General features: G+C 31.8%; 1 protein-coding gene across 5 annotated transcripts in view; it reads right to left on the reverse strand.

The window, feature by feature from the left end:
- NCKAP1 (NCK associated protein 1) overlaps window positions 1–22,184 on the reverse strand; it is an 83,918-nt gene that overhangs the window by 20,776 nt on the left and 40,958 nt on the right. For all 5 annotated transcript variants that reach the window (XM_064484966.1, XM_064484965.1, XM_031451766.2 and 2 more), the window contains 10 exons: window positions 20,256–20,352; window positions 19,770–19,876; window positions 18,870–19,002; window positions 16,120–16,201; window positions 14,447–14,505; window positions 8,884–9,029; window positions 6,580–6,712; window positions 2,501–2,620; window positions 1,717–1,856; window positions 634–765 (listed from right to left, as the gene is read on the reverse strand). In XM_064484966.1, coding sequence (XP_064341036.1) covers window positions 634–765; window positions 1,717–1,856; window positions 2,501–2,620; window positions 6,580–6,712; window positions 8,884–9,029; window positions 14,447–14,505; window positions 16,120–16,201; window positions 18,870–19,002; window positions 19,770–19,876; window positions 20,256–20,352 — 1,149 coding nt within the window. The remainder of the gene's footprint in view (window positions 1–633; window positions 766–1,716; window positions 1,857–2,500; window positions 2,621–6,579; window positions 6,713–8,883; window positions 9,030–14,446; window positions 14,506–16,119; window positions 16,202–18,869; window positions 19,003–19,769; window positions 19,877–20,255; window positions 20,353–22,184) is intronic.

The raw sequence follows: 22,184 nt of genomic DNA on the forward strand, positions 1-22,184 counted from the left end.
ATTTCAAAAAGCATATTTAATGTAAAACTAATTAGAACTGAGTGCCTCAAGTCTAGAATTCTACTAGCGTAAATAACAGCATACATCTGAATTCAGAAGTACTGGGGTTTCAAACATTTGACTGTGACTCACTATAAGATATGTATCTAGCATCACAACTCAGTACACACATACATACATGTAACTGAAAAGTTTCATGAAGCATTATTTCTACTTACTACATGCAATGAACTGATTTTTTCCTGTTTCTTCTTATTTCCTTCTCTCCATCTTTTTTTAAATGTTGACTACAACTCTCTAAACTGATTTCGTGATCCTATCCTCTTCGGTTGCCACCTGCCAGTTGAAGTACACTGATTTGCCCCAATCTTCTCATTTTGCTTATAAGGAAGTTAAGACTCACAGAGATTGGCTTATCCAATCTTATAACTAGTTAATAAGCATGGGATAAGAATCTGAGTAATTTAAGTTAATACCAGTTCACTACTCTTTATACTTTCCAGTTAATTACTCTCTGTACTACATCATTTCTACTGATGCTTTCCCTCATAAAAGGAAACATTGCACAGATATGAAGAATAAATATAACTCATTAACTGAACCAACAAACAAAAAGTTTATATTCTTTCTTACTTAGTAAAGCGGATTTCCAGATGAGAAGTCAAATATTCTCGTGGGGTAAAGGTATGTTCCCAAACCACCATGTTTGGTACATAATTTATAGAGAAACACAACTCAGAAAGTGCAGTGTGCAATTTATCAAGGCTGAAAAAATATTAATAAACAGTTAATAAAAATTTCAACACTTTATCATAGCAACACAAAATTAATTTTACATATATATATATATATATATATCAGATCTTGTTTTGGGATAACTACAGAATTCAATTTTATCTCTCTCTTAAACTGACAAAGTTCAAAATCTTTAAGGATATCACTAACCTTTCAGAGCAATATTCTAAAGATAGCACTATTCATTTATTTATTCAAATATATTGACTTAATACACAAGAAAGAGCTTATTCTGCACTCATAAAGACAATCATTTCCAACTCCTGCTGTACTTTCTGTTGTGGAGGAAGAACGTTGTCTACAAAATAGCCAATAGCTTGCTCAACACAGGAAACAAGAAAGTAGGAAACTTACTTTAAACAAAAAATATTCACCCATTTTGCTCACCTATGTCTCCCCTACAAATAGCACTGAATGCTATCTAGTCTGATATACCCATTTTAAAATAATGATATCAGGTATTTTCTAATACATGATAAGATGCCAAAATAGTGTCAGACACCCGATTTTAAATAAACTGAAAATTATAGATTGCTTATAGTATATACCCTCCAAAACTTTTAGACAGATTCTTGGCCTTCAATATTCAGCATATAAAGACAAATTACATCTATTACATGCATTTTCTTCAAAAATCCAAAAATCTGTATTTGGGGATGAAATAAGCACTAACTGGTTAATCAAGATCACAAAGACAAAAAAAATTAACAACTGGGAAATGAAGAATTTACATTTACTAGCATTTCATCAGTACTAATGCCATACAAAAAAAAAGAAAGAGAAAAGAAAAGAAAAGAAAAGAAAAGAAAAGAAAAGAAAAGAAAAGAAAAGAAAAGAAAAGAAAGAAAAAAAAAAGAAAAAAAGAAAAAGAAAAAACTCTTCTACCTGTGACAAAATGATACAGTAACAGTGATGGCTTACTTGGTCACTACCAGTCTGTTTTTCCTCATGCTCTCAACTCCTGGTTTTTCCCTTTCAGGTTCCCCTTTCTTACCAGTCTGTTTTTTTGACTTTTTATTCACTGCTTGACTGATGGTTTTGGCACAATGCTTGGGCAGCAACTAAATTTAGAAAGAAATGAAATCTCACATTACACCAAATACTTTGAAAACAACTATTTAAATAACCTTAGCTAAATCCAGACTATGTAGTAAATATCATGCTAGAACTAAGAACAGAGGTGTAAGTGAGAGGTAGAGTTTACCTAGCCAGCTGGACAGCCCACTCAGCTTTGTGGAAAACAGAAACAGGTAAACCCTGTGTGAAGAAACACTTTACAGAGGTAGTTACAGTAAAGCTACAGTTGAAGGACAAGTTAAAAAATACCAGGCAAGTGAGGAATAAGAAAGAACACTTTCCTGAAAGAAAAATGGCCTATGAAGACCAAAAGTATGAAAGGATACAGTATGTTCAGAATCTAGTGAGAACTACTACGTAGTGGAGCATCAAGTGCAGGGTAGAGAGGTCTGAGCTATCAGGATGGGATGTGAATAACAAGCAAGAGAGGCTGGATTTTAAACTGTAAGTAATCCTAAGGACAGTAGCAATTTTTTAAAAACCTAACTATGGAGGCTCACAACAAGAGGTAATGAGATTTACTGAGTGTTAATAATTTTTAAAATGGGGGGAAAAAAAACTAGCTAAGAGATAATTTTCTTGCCTTCATATAATTTTCCCATCTGTAAGGAAACATTTAAATTATCACCTGGTCACTAAGAGTACACTGTTCCGTGCAAATATCAGTGATGAGATTTCGAGCTTGTTTGGCCATTTCATCGAGGAACATATTACATAAAGAAAGACTGCGGTCTCCAATATGATGTCGCTGTTAAAACAATGTAGTAACAACAGCAATAATAAAAATTATAAGATAGTAGTTTGATATAAACACTTAATACTTAGTGATTATACAAATAAAGTATGATTGGAGGGAATCTCAAAGGAAAAGTATTTTCCTTCACATGAAAACTATTAATTTTCAAATTCCACAATGTCCTATATTCAGTTCTTAAATACTAAGCCATCAAACATACAATGTGAAAGAACAGATTTAGAGTAATATTTTCTGATCTCACCATTTATATATATGTAAATCTTGACAACAAAGAACTTTCAAGTGTATAAACAGGAAAAGAAAAGCTCAAATATTTAAATAAAATCATTAGAAATCAAGTCAGTAAAACAAACAAATTCACAAGACATTCAGCTCCCTAAAATCAAATTCCCCATCTCAGAAGAGAAAAAAAAAAAGCTGACCATGCATGCATTTTCTGAACACAAAAGGGGAAAAAAGAACATTATATCTAACTTTTGGGAGATTATATATGATATGTAGATACATACACTCACTCAAATCCAGCTATCTTTAGCTACAAAATTCTGTATCTTTTTAGTTTTGGTGGGTGTTGCCAATAGTTTAATAAGTTTTTCTTCTCAATGGTGACCGCAATGTTAAGTATATAATGCTGTACAATTTTGCACTATACATTTGTAACACTTCACACAGAGACAAATTTTTATAAGTTTTCTTTCCCTGACCTTCCATAATTGTATAACAAACTTATGGAGAGTTTACAAACATTATTTCTATGTTGAAATAAAGATAATATAAAAGAATATAAAAAAAACTTAAACATGTAAAATAACTGTTCCTAGACCTACCATAGCTTATAATGTATTTATTTAAAATGCCCTTTAAAACTTTAATAGGAAGCCATACCAAAAGGGATCTATAGGCCATATACAATTAAATGATGGTTCACTTAAGGAAAGATTTCAAACTATAAATATTTGGGTTTTGTTTAACCAAATTTTGACTCTTGAAAGATAAAACATATCCCTTGCTATCACTTCTTCCTGAAAAAAGAACAATGAACTAGCATTGCTTCAGACGTCCTAGACTATTTAAAATACAGATCCGATTTCACTACTTCCCTTCAATGGTTCAAAAATGCTAAGATTGGAAAACAAAACAATTAAGGTTTCTTAACTCTGGCTGCTGTGCTGAGATCAGAGGATAATGGCAGAAGCAGAGAGACCACTTAGGAGGCAATAATCATCATCCAGGCAAAAGATGTGGCTTGTACAAGGGTGAGAAGAGGTATATGGCTCAGTGGTGGAGTACATGCAGAAGGTCCTGGGTTCAATCCCCAGTACCTCCATTAAAAATAAACTAAATAAACAAATAAACCTAATTATCACCCCCCAAAAGGTACTATCTTTCTGCAAATTCATTTTAAGTACTCCAGCTTAAAATGAGGCCTCAGCATTAAGAAGTTATTCTAGAGGCATTTTCTACAACCCTGATCTAAATGAGATGAATAGCTAAAACTAAAATTATAAAACAAGAGTGCACTGAAAACTCTTAACTGTGAATATCAATTTATTCGACCCTCACCCTTAGGTGAACTCCCTCAACATTATTTCTACCACAGCACAGATCATCAGATCACGGATTTGTCTGGGGGTAGAGACTGTGTCTTTGCATCTTTTCAATCACAGGATTTAACAAGGCACAACTGGAAAATAATAACCCTTAACAAATTAGCTAAATGAAAAACAGAACAGTACCATTTACTAGCTATGTAAGTATAGGGAGGAAAAAACATCAGTCCACCAGAGACTTTCCTCATCTGTAAACTAAGGATAATTATTAGTAGTTCTGACTATGCTGTTATTTTGCTGTAATAATCAAATGGAAAAAAAGACAGAACTATATAAATTTTACTATTCTACATAAACATACTATTAATTACCTAAATAATTACCTTTTGTAATTATTTCTTAAGAATTGAGTCTTATCCTATCAAGGAACATAACAACCAACTAAATGAGATAGGAACTTTAAAATAATGACACAAGGTAGATGATGACAGATAAAATAATGATGTAAAGTGCTATGAAAATATGGTAAAGGAAGGACAAATTCTAACTGAAGAAATGCTGAAAATCTCTTTGGAGGAGGTAGGATTTAAGCTGAGCACTGAAGAAAAGGTAAGAAGTGTAGTGAAATGAATTTTATGTATGAGGAAAAGCCTCAATGATGCCAAAAAGTAGACAAGTAAATTAGTACGGTTTATATTAGGTGAGCTAGTTACAGTAGGGAGTGGAAAGTAGAAGACTGTGAGTATACAGTAGATAAACAAAATGTGATATACCATAGCACTGATTATTACTCATAAAAGGAAGTGCTGATATATGCTGTAACACAGATGAGTCCTGACACATTATGTTAAATGAAACAAGCCAGACACACAAAAGGACAAATATTGAATGATTCCACTTATATGAACTCTCTAGAATACGCAAATTCATAGAGACAGAAAGTAGACTAGAGTATACAAAGGACAGGAGGCTGGAGAGTTATTGCTTAAGGGTATACAGGGTCTCTGGCTGGAGTGATAAGTTTCAAAAATGGACAGTGGTGAGGTTGCATAACACTGTGAAGGTAATTAATGCCACTGAAGTGTACATTTTAAAATGGTTAAAAGGACACATTTTTATGTTATATATATATATATATGTATACATATCCGTAAAGTAAAAAAAGAATGGGGATAGAGATCAAATTGTTGAGGATCTCATATGCCTGAGACATTTTTTATTTTCTCTGTATGCACTTTAAAAAGGAAAGAGGCACTCTAGTGGCATTGTTAAGTCTTAAAGGCAGAAATACTGAAGGAAGAAAAACTATTTAGGAGTACATATGAAAACCATTGAAAGCTGAACTACAATAGTTATAATAGCAATGGAAAGTAAAAGATGGATTCAAGAAATGATACCACACAAATAAAATTAGGAGGACTTCATGGGTAATTAATGGGAAGGATGATGGGAAAGAAAAAATTAATAATGTATTTTATGTGTCATGATTGGGGGAAAAAATCTATTAAATCTATTAAAATTGGTGGCATTACAGCCTCACAGGTCTTTACCCTAAAAGTACTGCCTAATAAATTTCTTACAGGCTAACTTCTGTCTCAGAGTCTGCTTCCAAAGGAATACGAAAAACAATATGCAATAGATAATACCTAATGCTTAAAGATATTAGTAACGTCTCAGCCATCTATAAGTTTCTTATCTACAAGTTCAGTAGTTTTAAGAGACTCAACACTAAGTTAAATTATTTGAAAAAAAAAAGATTTAATTTTAACATATATTCTTACCATATTAGCAAAGTAATATTTCTTCTTAAAAGATTAGAAAAAATACTGAGTACATTTTTGATAGATACTTAGTATCTATAAAACTGCTGACTACTTGAATTACTCAGTAACTGTGTGTCTGTGTGCCTGTATGTGAATGTTTTACAAATACCAGCAAATCTGGATTCTGCTTGCTGTACCTATTCAATAAGTTGGTGAAATTCCTCTTTGACATGTTTCTGTTTAGTTAGTAACCTCTCCTCCATTCAATTTCCAACTCTTTTCAATGATAGTTTCAGAGGAAAACTAAGCATACAAAAATCAATCACTATATGTAACTTTACCATAAATATTAATACCTGACCCACCATCATTTTAATAAAGGTTATTCCAAGTAACTTTATGCTATGTTCCTATAAACATGTACGTGTCTTTATCCATTCAAATGTATACTGCATCTATTATACCTATTATCATATATTTTTTCAAGCATTCTTCTGATTCTGCATAGAGATGCATTAGGTGGGGAGTTAGATTAGGTAATTATGACGTTGTGAGTCTTTGTGAATATTTGGTCAGCTACATGTTTGCGTCGTTTATACTGCATACCATATAAATAACAATACCACTCTGAAATTACCTCTTCTGGACACAGTTCATGTGTGCAACTCATAAAATGAGTGCAAAGTAGTGGAAATGCAATTGAGTATCGTGACTGAGAGGGTAACTCCAGACACTGTTGAAACATCTTCTCAAAAGCACGACTATAAAAACTGTAAGGAAACAAAAATTAGAATCACAATTTTTATAGTTAAAATTAAAATTTTATAATACAGTACCTTAGTTAATTTAATTTGATTCAAGTGAATCAAAGTTACTAACAGTAGCATTTATTCTTTTAGGAAAGGAACAGTTATTTTTCCAAGGAGTTATCTCTTACACACCAATAATCATTTTAGAGTAATAAAAATATTATTTGTATAACATTAACACATTTTAAAATAAAACAGTTAAAGAGAAAATGAACCATATCTATGGTATATGAATATTCAAATCCTACATCAAATTTCATCAAAGCCAAGTCACTATCTATTATAAGAAACATAATTATTTTACGTGCCGCTAAGAAGGAACAACATTGTCAATTAAACAATGACACACTATCAATTTTAAATTACTTCCAAGTTTAAAAGATGTTAAATCTAAATGATTGTGAGGTGATAAAATATAGTACATCTTGGAATAATAAGACAAACAGAGCAGTAAACATCTTTATTTTGTATGTGACAGACAAAATAAGGATGTGGTTAAGAAAAAATATGCTCCGAGACTGCCGCTCTCCCTTCTGAGTAAGATGGCCCACATTCTGCCTATGGAATGTGTATCTCCTAGGCCTTTCTGCCTTTATCTTGCCTTTTGAGATGATCTGTACTCTGTTTATGGAGTGTGCATCTCTCTAAACAAACCTACTTTTACTCAAAAAAAATTAATTAAATTTGACTAAAAATTTGCAAATTTAAACATTACTAAAAGTGTCTTTATTTCCAAGAAAGAGAGGAGGAATTCTAATTGCTGTATCCTTCTTTTGCAAAAGGAAACTTTTTGCCGCCAAAAAATACCTAAACATAAAACGTTCCACTTTCTTTCCAAGGGAGCCTTTGGGTCAGACAATAGGACAGGGCTCCAAATAATTTTTAAAATTCTTACAAATTTGTTATGTGATTATTGTGTTTCTTTTAAGGGATCTCTTACTCCTTCTCTCCCTGGCAATTTGGATTTCTTCTGTTAATTAAAGTGATACCAACAAACTGCAAAAATCAGTGTAGATTATTCCTCCCCATTGCCAAAATAAAAGCAATGAAAAGCTTACAGACATAGAAAACAAAATTATGGTTACCAAAGGGGAAAGGGAGAGGGAGAGATAAACTAGGAGTTTGGGATTAGCAGATATAAACTACTATATACAAAATAAGCAAATAACTAGATATTACAATATAGCACAGGGAACTATATTCAACAGCTTATAATAACCTATAGTGAAAAAGAATATATACATGTGTGTGTATAACTGAATCACTATGTTATTACCAGAAACTAACACAACATTGTAAATTGACTATACTTCAGTTTTTAAAACAGGAATGAGAAGCTTTTTATAATGATCTCTATTCAATATATAGAAACTACTATCACTATCCACTGAGACTATCTCAGCATTTTAGAAATAAAAGAACCTACTAAGTTATTTCCATCAGCTTTCCTAAAGAAAAAAAGGTCAAGAAGCAGAAACAGAGTTGACATTATATAGCTGTGGAGCCAGAATACTTAAGTTTGAGTCCTGATCCCACTATTTATTAATTTTATCACAATCATGTATTCATTTAAACATTTATTAAGTACCTACTATGTCAGACACTAAGGAAACAAAACCATGACCTTCCTTCAAGAACCACATTATGTGAGGAGAAAGAGGGGACAAAGGTTGTAAACTATTAAGTACAACAAAAGAGCTATATGATAGAAGGAAAGAAGAGTGGAGCTCAACGGAGGGAACAGTCACCACATCATCACCATAGTAATGTCCAAATACTGCAGTCAAATTATTTGGTATTTAATTTCTAATATTGGCTCTATTTGACCCTGATCCAAATCTTTTTTTTTTCGTAGCCTAAATGACACAATTTGATGTGACTGTTTTTCACCTCCTCAAAGAAAGTGTAAAAAATAAATTCACATCAGTAAGAGTTGCTCTTATAAAGAATTAAAAATAGACAAAAAATCCCAACTTGATAAACTTAATTTTGTTGGCAAATTGTCCACTATTTTCTTTATTCTTAAGGATCTATTACTGAACTGTCTTAAGCACTACACTAGTGCAAAATAAGAAACATATCTTTGGATAATAAAAATTTCAAATTCTGATTTAAAGAAAATTACAACATACCAAAATATGGACAGATCTGATGTTTCCACCAACATTTCCACCAGGGAATCTACCATTTTTGTGTGAAAAATTATTGTATTCATCATCTTTCCAAGTTCTCTGTGATCTGAAAGGCTAAGTGAAGCCTTAGAGACACTAGTATATGCCTGTAAAAGTAAAGCAAAAAACAAAAGGAGATTAGGTACTGACCTGAACTATAGACCAAGTCTACAGGAAAAAGTAGTCTATACCCACTATTGAAAAATACTTCAAGTTTATTGTGACACTGTATGCGCAACATCATCTTTTTAAAATTGTCTATAGTGACCCAAACTTGAAATTCCTATGAAGAATTTCTTTAAATAAACTGAAATACTACTGTCCCATAAAACAGAACCTAATTCGTGGATCATTCATCTTGAACCCCCAAAAGAAATGAAGTTACAGTATCAGAAGTATAAAACAATGGATTATCATGTTGATCCTACCAAAATAAGTTTTCATCTAGTTCAAGAGAAAACATATATAGGAACAATAAGATGAAAGTAAGTATTACACATGTCAATTCAGGGAGGTTTTAGATTATACTGAAATGTTAAAATCTGGATAGCATAATACACTGTCCTAACCGATGAATTCTAGAAAAGCACAGAAGATGGTAAAATTAGTGCAGGTGGACCAAAAAGGTGATAGGTCTTAACCAAAACCATCAGGATAGGTTGTGAGAGAAAGAAATTCCACTAAAGAGGTACCAAGTCACAGAAAGCAAAAATGTGCCCATGGATGGTGGCATTTCAGAAGGGCAGAGAACAAGAATAGGAGGGGTGTCTACAGAATAAACACTTCACTATGGCTACAGCTTGACAGCAAAGAAGAGATTCAACCAGCAGATCCCTGTATATCATGTTAATAATTTACATATTTTGTGAATCACCAAAAGTTCTGTGTGTACAACAGTAATTATTGTTTTAGAGACTGTTCTATGTGGAGGGGGAATAGGAATGGGTGCACAGAAAGGGAGCAGGAGGCAGAGATTTCTCAGGAGGCAGTGGCAGCAATATTCCAGATAGTACGATGTGGTCTAGGGTGGTATAGTTTAAAAGTATTTAATCTGGGAATGACTAGATGTGGTAGGCAACAGTAGAATTATGAATGACAGCCAGGGTTCTAGTTTGGGGAGACATTCCTTCATGAATCTCATGTGTGCCTACATTCCCTGCTGGATATGCCAAAAATGCAGGGCCCAGACCACTCACTAACCAGGCCATTTCTCAAGGTTGTTATTTGCAGCTTTCAAACTTGAGAAATAAGGTAATTCATCCCTCTGGGACAAAGAGCAAGTATGCTTACTGTTGATGATAAAACAGAGATAAAACTTCCATTAATCGATCCTCACTTAAAAATTCTGAATTAAAGTATCACTGTGAAAATAAATTCAGATGAAATGAATGTTGACAAAATGACATAATTTAAACTCTCATTTGAAATGCTTGACAACAGTGGAAGGAAAAACATCGTTACTAAAAAGGAAGAACTAGTTTAAATAAAAGTCTAAGATATGAACAACCTAAGTAAATTAGAAGACAGAAGAAAAGTTAAATTAAAGAGTGACTGAAGATGCTGAAGGGACTAATGGAATACATAGGGGAATGAGATGCCTTAGGAAGCAGAAATAAATGGCAAAGAATAAATGTAGAAAGGGAGAACTCTTACGTTAAGACTAAAAAGAGTTCAGTGAAGGCACAAAGCATACTATAACGTTCTCTTAAAGGCTCATCCTCTGGCCCTGCTCTACTCAAGAACTGGTATCTGTAGAATTCTACATCTCTCTCTGGTCATATGCTTACAGCTAATAACTCTTGTCCTACCAGATCACTGATCAAAGTCAGATCATTCCTATCTTCTGTGAAGATACTTTCCTTTGTGTAGTAATATTTACACTAAAAGCTCTCTTTACTTGCCCTTTCCTCACTGCATGCTCTTCTTCTGTGTAAGCTATTTTCCTATTCAAATTCTATCCATCTTTTAATGTCTGAGTAAAACATTACTTTCTTTATAAAGCCATTACTAGCAATTTCAACTTCAGAAAACCTTTCTCCTTTCTAAGAAAACTATAGTTAGTTGATAATCATACCCTGTCAGTGGCATATTTTAACTTGTTTTTGTATTATAAACTGCTATTTAATGTTTCTTATCTTTTATACCTTCTCTCCATAGTCAGATTATAAAATACTAAAAAGAAAAGTGGATTTGTACTTTTCCATAGATTATATAATACTGCTCTGAATATTTTATCTCCTGCATCCTATGGTCTAGCCTATAATCTTGGAAACTTCACTGTTCACCTGCTCTTCATCATCTAGGCAAACCTCCTAGATTCCGGACACTGCCTCCAACCTTGCATTTTGGTCCTCTTTTCCTAGCCAAGACTTCTCTGGCTTGTTGTATGTCCCATTATTTTCTTCCTTGGTATGTTCTGACCTATTATCACTAAAAAATTAGAGTCTATTATGCAATAGAAAGAGGCCAGGTGACTATATGTCCCAATCATGGTTAAGAGCAATGTTATGGGTTGAACTGTGTCCCCCAAAAAGAAACGTTGAAATTATAGTCCCCAATACCTCAGAATGTAACCTTATTTGGAAATAGGGTCTTTCTAGAGGTAACCAAGTTAAAAGGAGGTCATTAGACTGGACCCTAATCCAATGACTGTTGTCCTTATGAAGAGAAGAAATTTGGACACAGAAATACATAAAGAAGGAAGACTATGTGAAAAGAGATAGAGATAATGTTATGATAGTGTCACATCTATAAGCTAAGGAAAATAAAAAATCTCACAAAGGGATATATCAGTTCTATACTCCTAATGCTCACTCAAATGCTTTATATCCTGCTATATGACTGTACGACTGCATCAGACAAAGGCTAAATTCTCAAGTGAATCCTTCAAATGAGTTAGTTTAATAATCCTGAAAGTGTTTAATAAGGGTAAATTTGAAATACATTTAAATCTCTAAAACTCTCTGTAACTAAAATGTTGGCTTAGGCATGTCTACAGAGTGAGAGACTGAAAACAGTTCAAACTTTGCGACAATGACTTTCAAAATTTTTAATGTGTATATCCTTTGGCAGAATAATTTCACTTCTATTTTCATTCATTTTATAAGCAATACTTCTGTATTGTTTCATAATATTTTTTAAAACAAGGTAATATTAATTCTTAAGCTTTGTTTCTAACCAGAAGAAAATAATCTATCACACATACACATTAAATATTTTGGGATGGTGGTATCTCAAAGTATTCTTCCCTGATCTCCCACTAACCAGCTCTGCAACTCAGGCAAGTTACTCAATACTGTGGCTTAGTTTATAAAATCTTAATTTCTAAAAATATGCTGCTGTAAAACACAGAACAAGAAAGACAAAAGTGCCCATGTATTTTGATATTGGAAGGAAAGAACCTAAGAAAAGCAAAATCACCTCAGGGAACTAAGCAGAATGCCAGAGAAGTATGCTCTTTCCTAGAATCCTTCCTTAGATTGTATTTATCTAAAAATCCCTTCCTCAAACACATAGTGCTTATATTTTCACTTTTTAATTAAAACACTTTTAAATTTTTCTAAGTTGCAGAACAGTACACAGTATAATCTCATTCACAAGTTTGAACACCTAAAAGGATACTGCATAGGCCAATTATTAAAAGTGAATATTTCTAGGGAATGGAACTAGGAAAAGTATAAACTTTCATTTTCTACTTTATCTCTGGGTACTTTGACTTTTTATAATGAGAACATACTATTATTATTTTTAAACATACATATTTTTGAAACATGTAGTTACTTAAAGTACCATGCCACAGTTTTCCCATAATTACTAGAAATACTGAAAGGGTAATTAAATTCTGTCATTAAATTTACAGTATACACAAAGGTTTCAGGCTTGAATTTTAGAAGTCCTTAAAAATCATATATGTAACAGTTATATATTAGATTAAAAACTTTAGCACTAGGTCAGGGGATGGTAAACTATGGCCTGTGAGCCAGCTGCTTGTTTTTATAAAGTTTTACTGAAACACAGCTATGCCCATTTGTTTATAGCTGCTCTCACACTACGATGGCAGAGTAGTTACAACAAAGACTATAAAACCTGAAAGCCTATAATTTATATCAACTGTTTCTAGATTATAAACATCTTGTCAAAAAAGATTTTGCGCTTTCACTTTAGAATTAAATATTTGAATCAGAATAATCAAGAGAAGTTGGGATTTCAATATCTGGATATTTTAAAATTATAGTAATCTACTTTATTAAAAACAACTTTTATATTGGTATAAGTAAGAAATATATTTATCCAAATTTAACAACTAGTACAAAATGTATCTTCTGTATATAATTCAATAGCAAAAAAAAAAAAAAACCCCACAAATCAGTTTTTAAAACTGCAGATGATCTAAACAGATATTTTTCCAAAGAAGACATAAAGATGGCCAATAGGTATATCAAAAGATGCTCAACATTACTAATAATCAGGGAAATACAAATCAAAACCACAAGAAGATATCAACTCACACTTGTTACAATGGCTACAATAATAACCATCATATTTATTGACAACAAATAAAAAGTGTTGGTGAGGATGTGGAGAAAAGGAAACCCTTATGCATCAGTGATGGGAATGGAAATGGGTGCAGCCACTATGGATAACAGTAAAGAGGTTCCTCAAAAAATTGAAAATAGAACTACCATACGATCCAGCAATTCCATGTCTGAGTTTTGTCTGAAGAAAATAAAAACACTAACTCAGAAAGCTATCTATACCTCTTTCTTCACTGCAGCATTATTTACAGGGAAACAACCTAAGTGTCCACTGATGAATGGATAAAAAAGTTGTGGGCTATACACACACACACCCCTTCACATGAACACACTGGAATATTATTCATCCATAAAAAGAGGACGGAAATCCTGCTATTTGTGACAACATGAATAGATCGTGAAAGTATTGTGCTACGTGAAAGATATCAAACAAAGGAAGACAAATACCATATGATCTCATTTATATACAGAATCAAAAAAACACAAAAAAGACAAAACAAACAAGAGAAAAAACCAAACTCACAGATACAGATAACAGATTGGTGGCTGCCAGAGGCAGAGTCTGGAGTAGGTGAAATGGGCGAAGGTGATCAAAAGATACAAACATCCCATTACAAAATAAATAAGTGCTTGGGTATGTAATGTACAGGATGGTGACCATAGATAATAATATTGTATTGTATATTTTAAATTTGCTAAGACAGTAAATCTTAAAAGTTCTCAAAGCAAGAAAAATAAAATTTGTAATTATGCGTAATGGATATTAACTAGACCTACTGTGGTGATCAATTCAAAACACATACATCACTGACTATTGAATCATTTATGTTGTGTATCTGAACCTAACATAATGTTACACATCGATTATATCTCAATTAAAAAAAGTTTCTTCTACGAAGTAAAGACTATAGTTATTTATACAAGTTCTCTTGTTAACTAAGATATTCAATAGCAAAACAGAATGACAATGAAATTATTGTTACTCTTACCTGTAATCTAAACCAATCTAATCTCATTCCTCTGAAATCAAATACTTCCCCATCTTCCACTACAATAATAGAAAAAAAAGGTTACAAAGTAAGTTAATGTTTTCACAAATCTATAATCACATTTTAAAATTTAAGAGCTAAGACAATTCCACTTCTGAGAATATATACAAAAAAAAAACGCAGAGTCTTGAAGAGATTTGTACAGCAATGTTTAAAGCAGCATTATTCACAACAGCCAAAAGGTGGAAGCAACCAAAAAGTACATCAACAGATGAATAGATAAACAAAATATGGTATTTATGCACAATGTTGTATTATTCAGCCTTAAAAAGGAAGCAAATTCTGCCATGTGTTACAACATGGAAGACATGTTGAGGACATTATGCTAAGTGAAAAAGTCAGTGACAGACAAATACTGTAATTCACTTATGTGAGGTATCTAGAAGAGTCAAACTCATAGAAACGTAAAGTAGAATACTGGATGCTAGGGCTGGGGGAAAAGGAAAATGGGAAGTTGTTATTTTATAGCTATAGTGCTTCAATTTTACAAGATGAAAAGTTCTGAATATTGATTGCACAACTATGTAAATATACTTAACGCTACTGAACTATACACTAAAAATGGTTAAGGTAGTCAATTTTATCTTATGTTTATTTTACCACAATTAAAAAGTAAAAATAATTTAATAGCTATGACAGTGAAATAATTCTCATTTCCTACAAAGATGATGATAAAGGAGGCAGTTATGCTAAGAGAAGTATAAAGTACAGACTTCTCTCCTAAACTCTGTGATTCTCATTTTGCTTACACGTCAATTTAAGAACCGAATGTAGAGCATTAAGAAATCCTATGAACAGAAACTTTGGATAGCATGCTGAAGTTCCAAAAAATAACTTCATATAAACCAAATATCACCAGGCAAATTTACAGTAGATTCATTACTTAAGTGTGATAACTATAAAGATTGATAAAACGAAAATAAACAAATTTATTACTCGGAAATTTTCAAGGTTTCTGATACCTTTCACTTAAAGATTACAAAACTAAAACATCATATCAATCTACTGGAATGGAGTACTCAAATAATGGAAAGGCAGCCTAGTACATGACATCAACTTTTGAAACTAACAGACGAACTTAAGTTCATATTCTAGTGCTTAATGCCTGTTAAGAGTTTGGGCAAATCATGTTAAATAACTGAGGTTAACCCTCAAACCTTAAGTCTTCCAATCTGTCAAATAAAAGTAATTACAGCTTTTTAACACTGATGCAGATTAAATGGGATAATGTACATAAAGTGCCTACCCAGATTAAACATTTTATTAATGGTATCCATGACTGTCATAGGTATTGCTTGGACCAAATATACACTTTGGTACATATGGGGCACTCATTTTTCTTTCTTTTGTTTTTTATTACAAAATGCCCTTTTTTCCTCTTGCTGAATAGTAAGAAATGTCAAGCTATACTTCTTATGATTTTTGTAAACATCATCACACACCCATTTTAGAAACCTCTGCTTCATAGAACAAAGTTAAAACAAAAGAGAACACATTGAATACATCCAAAAACAAGTAATTCTGTAAAATTTAACTGTTAAATCCTCTCCTTAACAATCAAATTTGAAAACCTAATTGCGGGAACATATGTTTCTACTTAAAAGACTTACTACCTTGTTTTACACTTAGAGAAGTCATAGTGTTAACAAAAGAGGACATGATGATTGATTCATCTTCAGGACAAACAGAAAGATTCTGAAAAAGAAACAAAAAATAAAGCAATGTTAAAAACATCTAGTTGGTAAACAACTCACAGGGCCATCGGCTGCTGGAAGGACAAACAAACCAGTATATCCATACTATGGAATATCTTTCAGCAGTAAACAGGAATGAAATGTTGATAATACAAAATAACATGGATGAATCTCAAAAACATTATGCTAACTGAAAACAGTGAAAAACAAAAACTTGTATCATGATGATTTCATTTATACAAAAAAATTTTTTTAAAGGCAAAAGTGACAAAGTAGATAAGGGGTTGTCTGGGGTCTAGAGAGGGAATCAACTACAAAGGTGCACAAGAAAACTTTTAAGTGTTGGTAATATTCTACATCTTCACTGGTGGTGGTTACGTGAATGTATACAGATGCCCAAATTCAAATAGTACGTTAATTTTTTTTTTTAACTCTTGTGAAGATTTCATCCCTGTTGTATTTGGCTATTTCTTTCTTTTTTTTTAAGTTAAATTTTTATTTTTTTTAATATTTTTTATTGATTTATAATCATTTTACAATGTTGTATCAAATTCCAAGTACACTAATTTTTAATGTATATAAATTTTACCTCAACAAAATTTGGACCAAAGAAATGCCTCTCAGATTGGTTAAAAAAGTGAATATTTGATAAACTGCATCTAAAGTAGATGCCAAATAATAAATGTTTAAAAAAGTGGATGCTTAGCTCACAAAAAGCATAATTTTCAAAACATTAAGAACTACACAACAATGTAAATGTACATAATGTCTTATAATGTACACTTAAAAATGGTTAAAATGGTAACTTTTATGCTATGTATACTTTACCATAATTTAAAAAATTTTAATACCTATTACAATTAGCTACTTTAACAGGTTAATCTTGGTTATAAATTTAAATCCTAGCAAATGGTTAAAAACACTATGTGTGAACTTTATAACAGAAGCCAGTGATAAAAAAGCTCAGGCATTTGAGTTAAGACTTGAGTTCACTTATTTATTTACTATAATGGAAGTACTGGGGATTGAACCTAGAACCTCATGCATGCTAAGCATGCGCTCTACCAGAGCTATACCCTCCACCCAAGACCTCAGTTCAAACACTGGCTCTATTACCCACGAACTGTGCAATACTAATCAAGTAACATAAGGCCCTTTTCTTCAATAAATAATGACAACTGTACCTACCTTCACAAAGTTGTTGCACAGATGTAATACAACATACTATCAATAAATTACTATTATTGCTGCTGCTATTACTATTACTATATTTCCAGAAAAAAATTAGAAATTAATTTTCTCAGTATTATTAAAATCCAGTTTATATAAAAGACACCAAAAAACATGCAGTGACTTAAAAAATGTTAAACTTTAACATAAACCTGTTAAATTTATTAATAAATATCCAACTAGTCACAACAAGTTTCAAAATGACATGAAACTAGGGGTCTGGTTTACTTTTTAGACTGTGATAGCACAGTAGCCTCTGGTTTATCTGGTAAGTAATAATTATTCAAAAAAACTATAGCAAAGCAGTAACACTCTAGGGATAAAATTAACTTTTCTATTCCCTCTTTTAATAGATATTCTAGAAAGAAAGCATCTGAGCTCCATCTAGCGGATAAAAGAAGAAATAAACTAGTTTAGGACAGTAACCTGTAAACTGTATATAGTTCACGGTAACAATTAAATCAACAAATTTTTTTCTTATATGCATTTTTAGGTAGGTTTGAAAGAAAACTAGAATTTCAAAGTATTGTTATTTCTCTGGAAAACCAGTAGTTTCAGAGTAGTCTTAATACAGAGAATTTGTGCTGTTCTTCCTTTGTAGTGTATGACAGCTTATAATAGTTTATAGACATCTATGATTTTATAAAATAAGGGAAATAAAATATAATTTTTCTTACAGTCAATTTATTTGGAAAAAACTAAAAAGAAATTTATATAAAGATTAAAAAGACTGAATCAAGAAATTATAGAAAGAAAAGAATTTTAAAAGGCTAAGACTAAAAATCAATAGAGGAAAACTGAAACTGAAAATAAAATCAGGACATTTCATTAAATTAGGACATCTAGATGAATTTTTATTTTTACTGGCCATTCTCTAACACACTATGCAAAAATATTTACCTTCTGTTTTTCCTCTAATACTTAATTATCAATTATAATGTGGCCATCATCTCTTCATCTCCATAGTCACTGTCCAAGTTCAGGTTTTCAACAGCGCTCACCTAGCCTACTACAGTAATTTTTCCTCTGAACTCTCTGCCTCCTCTCTTGGCCCCGAGCAATCCATTATTCACTGAGCCAGGGTAATCCTCCCAAGTACTAAATCTGATTTATGACTAACCTCCTCTTTTGCAAAGCCCTCTATAATTTGGTTACTGTACACCTCCATTCCCAAGATAAAGAATCACTCCCAGTGTTGTGTTCACTATGAGCTTTGTACACACTTAAGCATAACAGGCCTATCATGCTGGACTACAACTAAATGTTTTCTCCCCTCAAGATGATCTCCTTGACAAGATGTGACCATGTCTTATGTACATTTGTATCTCCACCACCTGGCACAAGATTACATTTCATAAATGTTTACGAACAAACAAATCAGTTATTAGAAAGGAGGCAAGAAAGGAACAAAAGGGAGCATAATTTGAGATAGTTTTTACCTGCACAAGTTCATTGAGGACAACAGCATCAAAGCCAGATAGGTACTGCACGTAATACCTCTGCATTACAGGTCCATACTTCCTTACATGTGCTCTAAGCTCTTCCATGTAAAATATTAATTCAGCAATGTGCCTTTTTTTTAAATTCAAGAAAAATATTTTAAAAAATAAATTCATTGTTATCAAAGAAAATATGAAATGCCTTTGATACTACTACATTGTTTTTTCCTTAGAAAAAGCACTGTTAAATACTTAATGTCAACTACTTGTTAAATATTTAATGTCAACTACTTTCTTTTTGTATTATTTCATATAAATAAATCACAAAAAGCAAAAAAAAAAAAAAAAGCTAGGACTAAAATACTGATAGAGGAAAATCCAAAATAAAAATAAAATTAGGCCATCTCATAAATACATCATTTAAAAAATCATAAATGGAAGATTGGAGAATTAGGAAGAAGTAAGAGTTTTCTGTACATTCTTATTTCTCTGATTCATTTACCTAACTCCTATTGAGGGACTGCAGACTAAAATGAGAGAAAGATATTTCAAACGACACAGTCAGTTTAACTACTCTGTTAGAATTCTTATCCAAATTTTTGTGTAGTAAATCATTTTGAAACATGAATTTCTTAAGAAATTACTATAGTAAAATAACAAATAAGACTTCCGTGACCACCTAGAGTACTAGAGAGAAAATATTTAAAGCCCTAATTTTAAGCTAAAGTTGACTTTGCACTCTAATTCGTATCAACTAACATTAAAATATTCCTTGCATTATAACAAATATGAAAAGCCCCCCAAAAAAGTTTTTCAAAATAATCTTACTTCAGTCCCCAAATTCCACAACCCATAAATCAAATTATACAAACAACGTATTTTTTAACATTGCTAACTTACTTATCTATAAAGTCATCTGCACTCTTCTTTGGCATGTTATCTGCATGACGAAGTAGCCAGATAATTTCATCACGGGCAAAGGATAATGCCATAAAAACAAAAAGTGCCTGATACATATTTAAAAAAAAAAAAAACAACATTGTCAATTCTCATGCAAAGATTAAAAACAAAATCTATTCATAATCTTCCTTCAAGTGAGAAGTCACTGGCAAGAACCGAGAGCAGCAACTTTAAAAGACAGAAATGACAGAACACAGAACTTCAAAGTATGTATCAGGGAAAACACGCACATAAGCACAATGTGAGGAAAATGCAGGAAGGTGTAATTTACAAGTGTCAAGTCAGTAAATTCACTATCAGCTAAATAATAAAACCCTCTTATGTAGTCCCTGACAAAATTTTAGCAAAATTTCACAGAGAAAAGAAATTAAAAAAAAAAAATTTAGTATGTCACATTTGCAGTTGAAAAAAATTAGATCAATTTACCTTGGGACCTAGCAAACCAGGTTGATCAGAGAGGACAGTAGCCAATTCTTTCAGTGCAGACCTTAAAAACTTGCGTCTTTCTCTGTGCATTGAACCACTATAGGGAAAGACACCCACCATTACAGTTTATCTGTTTTTACTAAAATTATTATTAGCAATTAAATAACATCATTTCAGGGTCAATTCCCAAAGTTTTCTTAGGAAACAGAAGCCCTTACATGTATCATCTTCTATGTGTTTGTCATTAAATGACTTCCCAATCTTATTTTTAATCCTTGCCTTTCTTATGCTGACTTTGTAACCATGTTTACCCTCTTACTCTCTACTTAATCAAAATCCTACCCAAACCTCAAGACCAATCCTTCAACAAGTATTTCCTAATATCCAGATGTCTATTTCTGAGTAATTTCTGCAAGTTTAGCACCATTCAGACTAGCACTCTATAAACTGGACTGTGAAATCCTTAAAAGTAAGCACTATCCTACTGTATACATTTTTGTCACACCTATATAGAATCAATAATTATAACTTAATAAATATCTGATTATTCATATCCTCATTCATTAAATACATAAAACTAACTAAATAAGAGGATATTCATTAAAGGCATTGGGATAAAATCTGTTTTGCACTCATCTTGCCCAAAAACAGAAAGATGAAAAATAATCATAAATATTCATGTACTAGATAGCTCAAAAATAAACTACAAATTAGAATTTATTCTCACATATCAATGAGAAAAAAATTCACAGAATATTGTAAATATTCCAACTCATATTATGTAAAATATACACTGTTCCAAAAAAGTTTTAGAATTTAGATAGGTGCAAAAAATAAATGGCCACACACCCATACACAGAGCACATGCCAAAAAATCTGAGTAGAAGAAATATGCAACACCAGAAATTTGGCTGTGACACAACAGATTAGTTTTAGAAGACACATTAAAATCTAACTTTTGCCTATGTGACCTTAGGTTTCATCTCTCTAAGTTTCAGCCTCTCATCTATAAAACAGGGATGATGACACCTGATTCAAAAGATACATCTTTCATAATGCCTAATATATAGTACTTTTACAATGTTAGTATAATTCTAATGACAAGCTCTCTTTTAATTGATGGTAATAAGCTCATCTGGTGTAATACCTAAGAAAGTGAGCAAAGGTTTTTACTATTTTACTGTACAGGGTTGCTGCAAGGAGTGTTAATATTGAGAGAAAATGTCTACAAAGTACTACATCTGGCACATGTTAATGAGAATCAGGAATTACTACCACTTACTATTTATCATTGTTTTATATAATAAATAAAGGAAATAAAAATGCCTTACTTTTAAAAGATCTTTATAAAAGATAGCTATCACACCATACATCTGCTTAGGGTCTATCACATGAAGAAGTGATAATCACACGTATTTCTGCAGACTAGGAAAGGAATTCTAACACACTCCCAAGTATGTTATTTGTACTCCAGAATTTTATAATAAGTACTTTATTAAAGGGGAAAAAATGCATGAGGAAATAATATAGTACAGTTAGCAATGAATAAAGATGATTTAAATTCCTAATATCTATCCTATAGCCTAAACCCAAATTCTAAAACTTTTTGAGGTTTTATATTTTCACCTATGACAATGGTATTATCTTCTCTCTACCTTAGAAAATACTGATGGATCAGATAATGTTATCTCTATATTATCTAGGTTTATTGGAGAAAATATTCTATGCAAGTATACCATACGTAACAATTAAGCTGAAATACCAAATTATTAAATGAGAAAATTGAAAAGTTCAAACATCTTAAAAACACTAATTTCTAATTTAAGTTATCTATATATTTACTAATAAAATGTATTTACTAAAATTTGGGAAAGATATGAGATTAACATACTTTGAAAAGTAAATACTATTCGGGAGAATGTGAAGATA

Source organism: Camelus dromedarius, chromosome 4 (genome assembly GCF_036321535.1).
Source record: "Camelus dromedarius isolate mCamDro1 chromosome 4, mCamDro1.pat, whole genome shotgun sequence".
NCBI classification, from domain to species: domain Eukaryota; kingdom Metazoa; phylum Chordata; class Mammalia; order Artiodactyla; family Camelidae; genus Camelus; species Camelus dromedarius.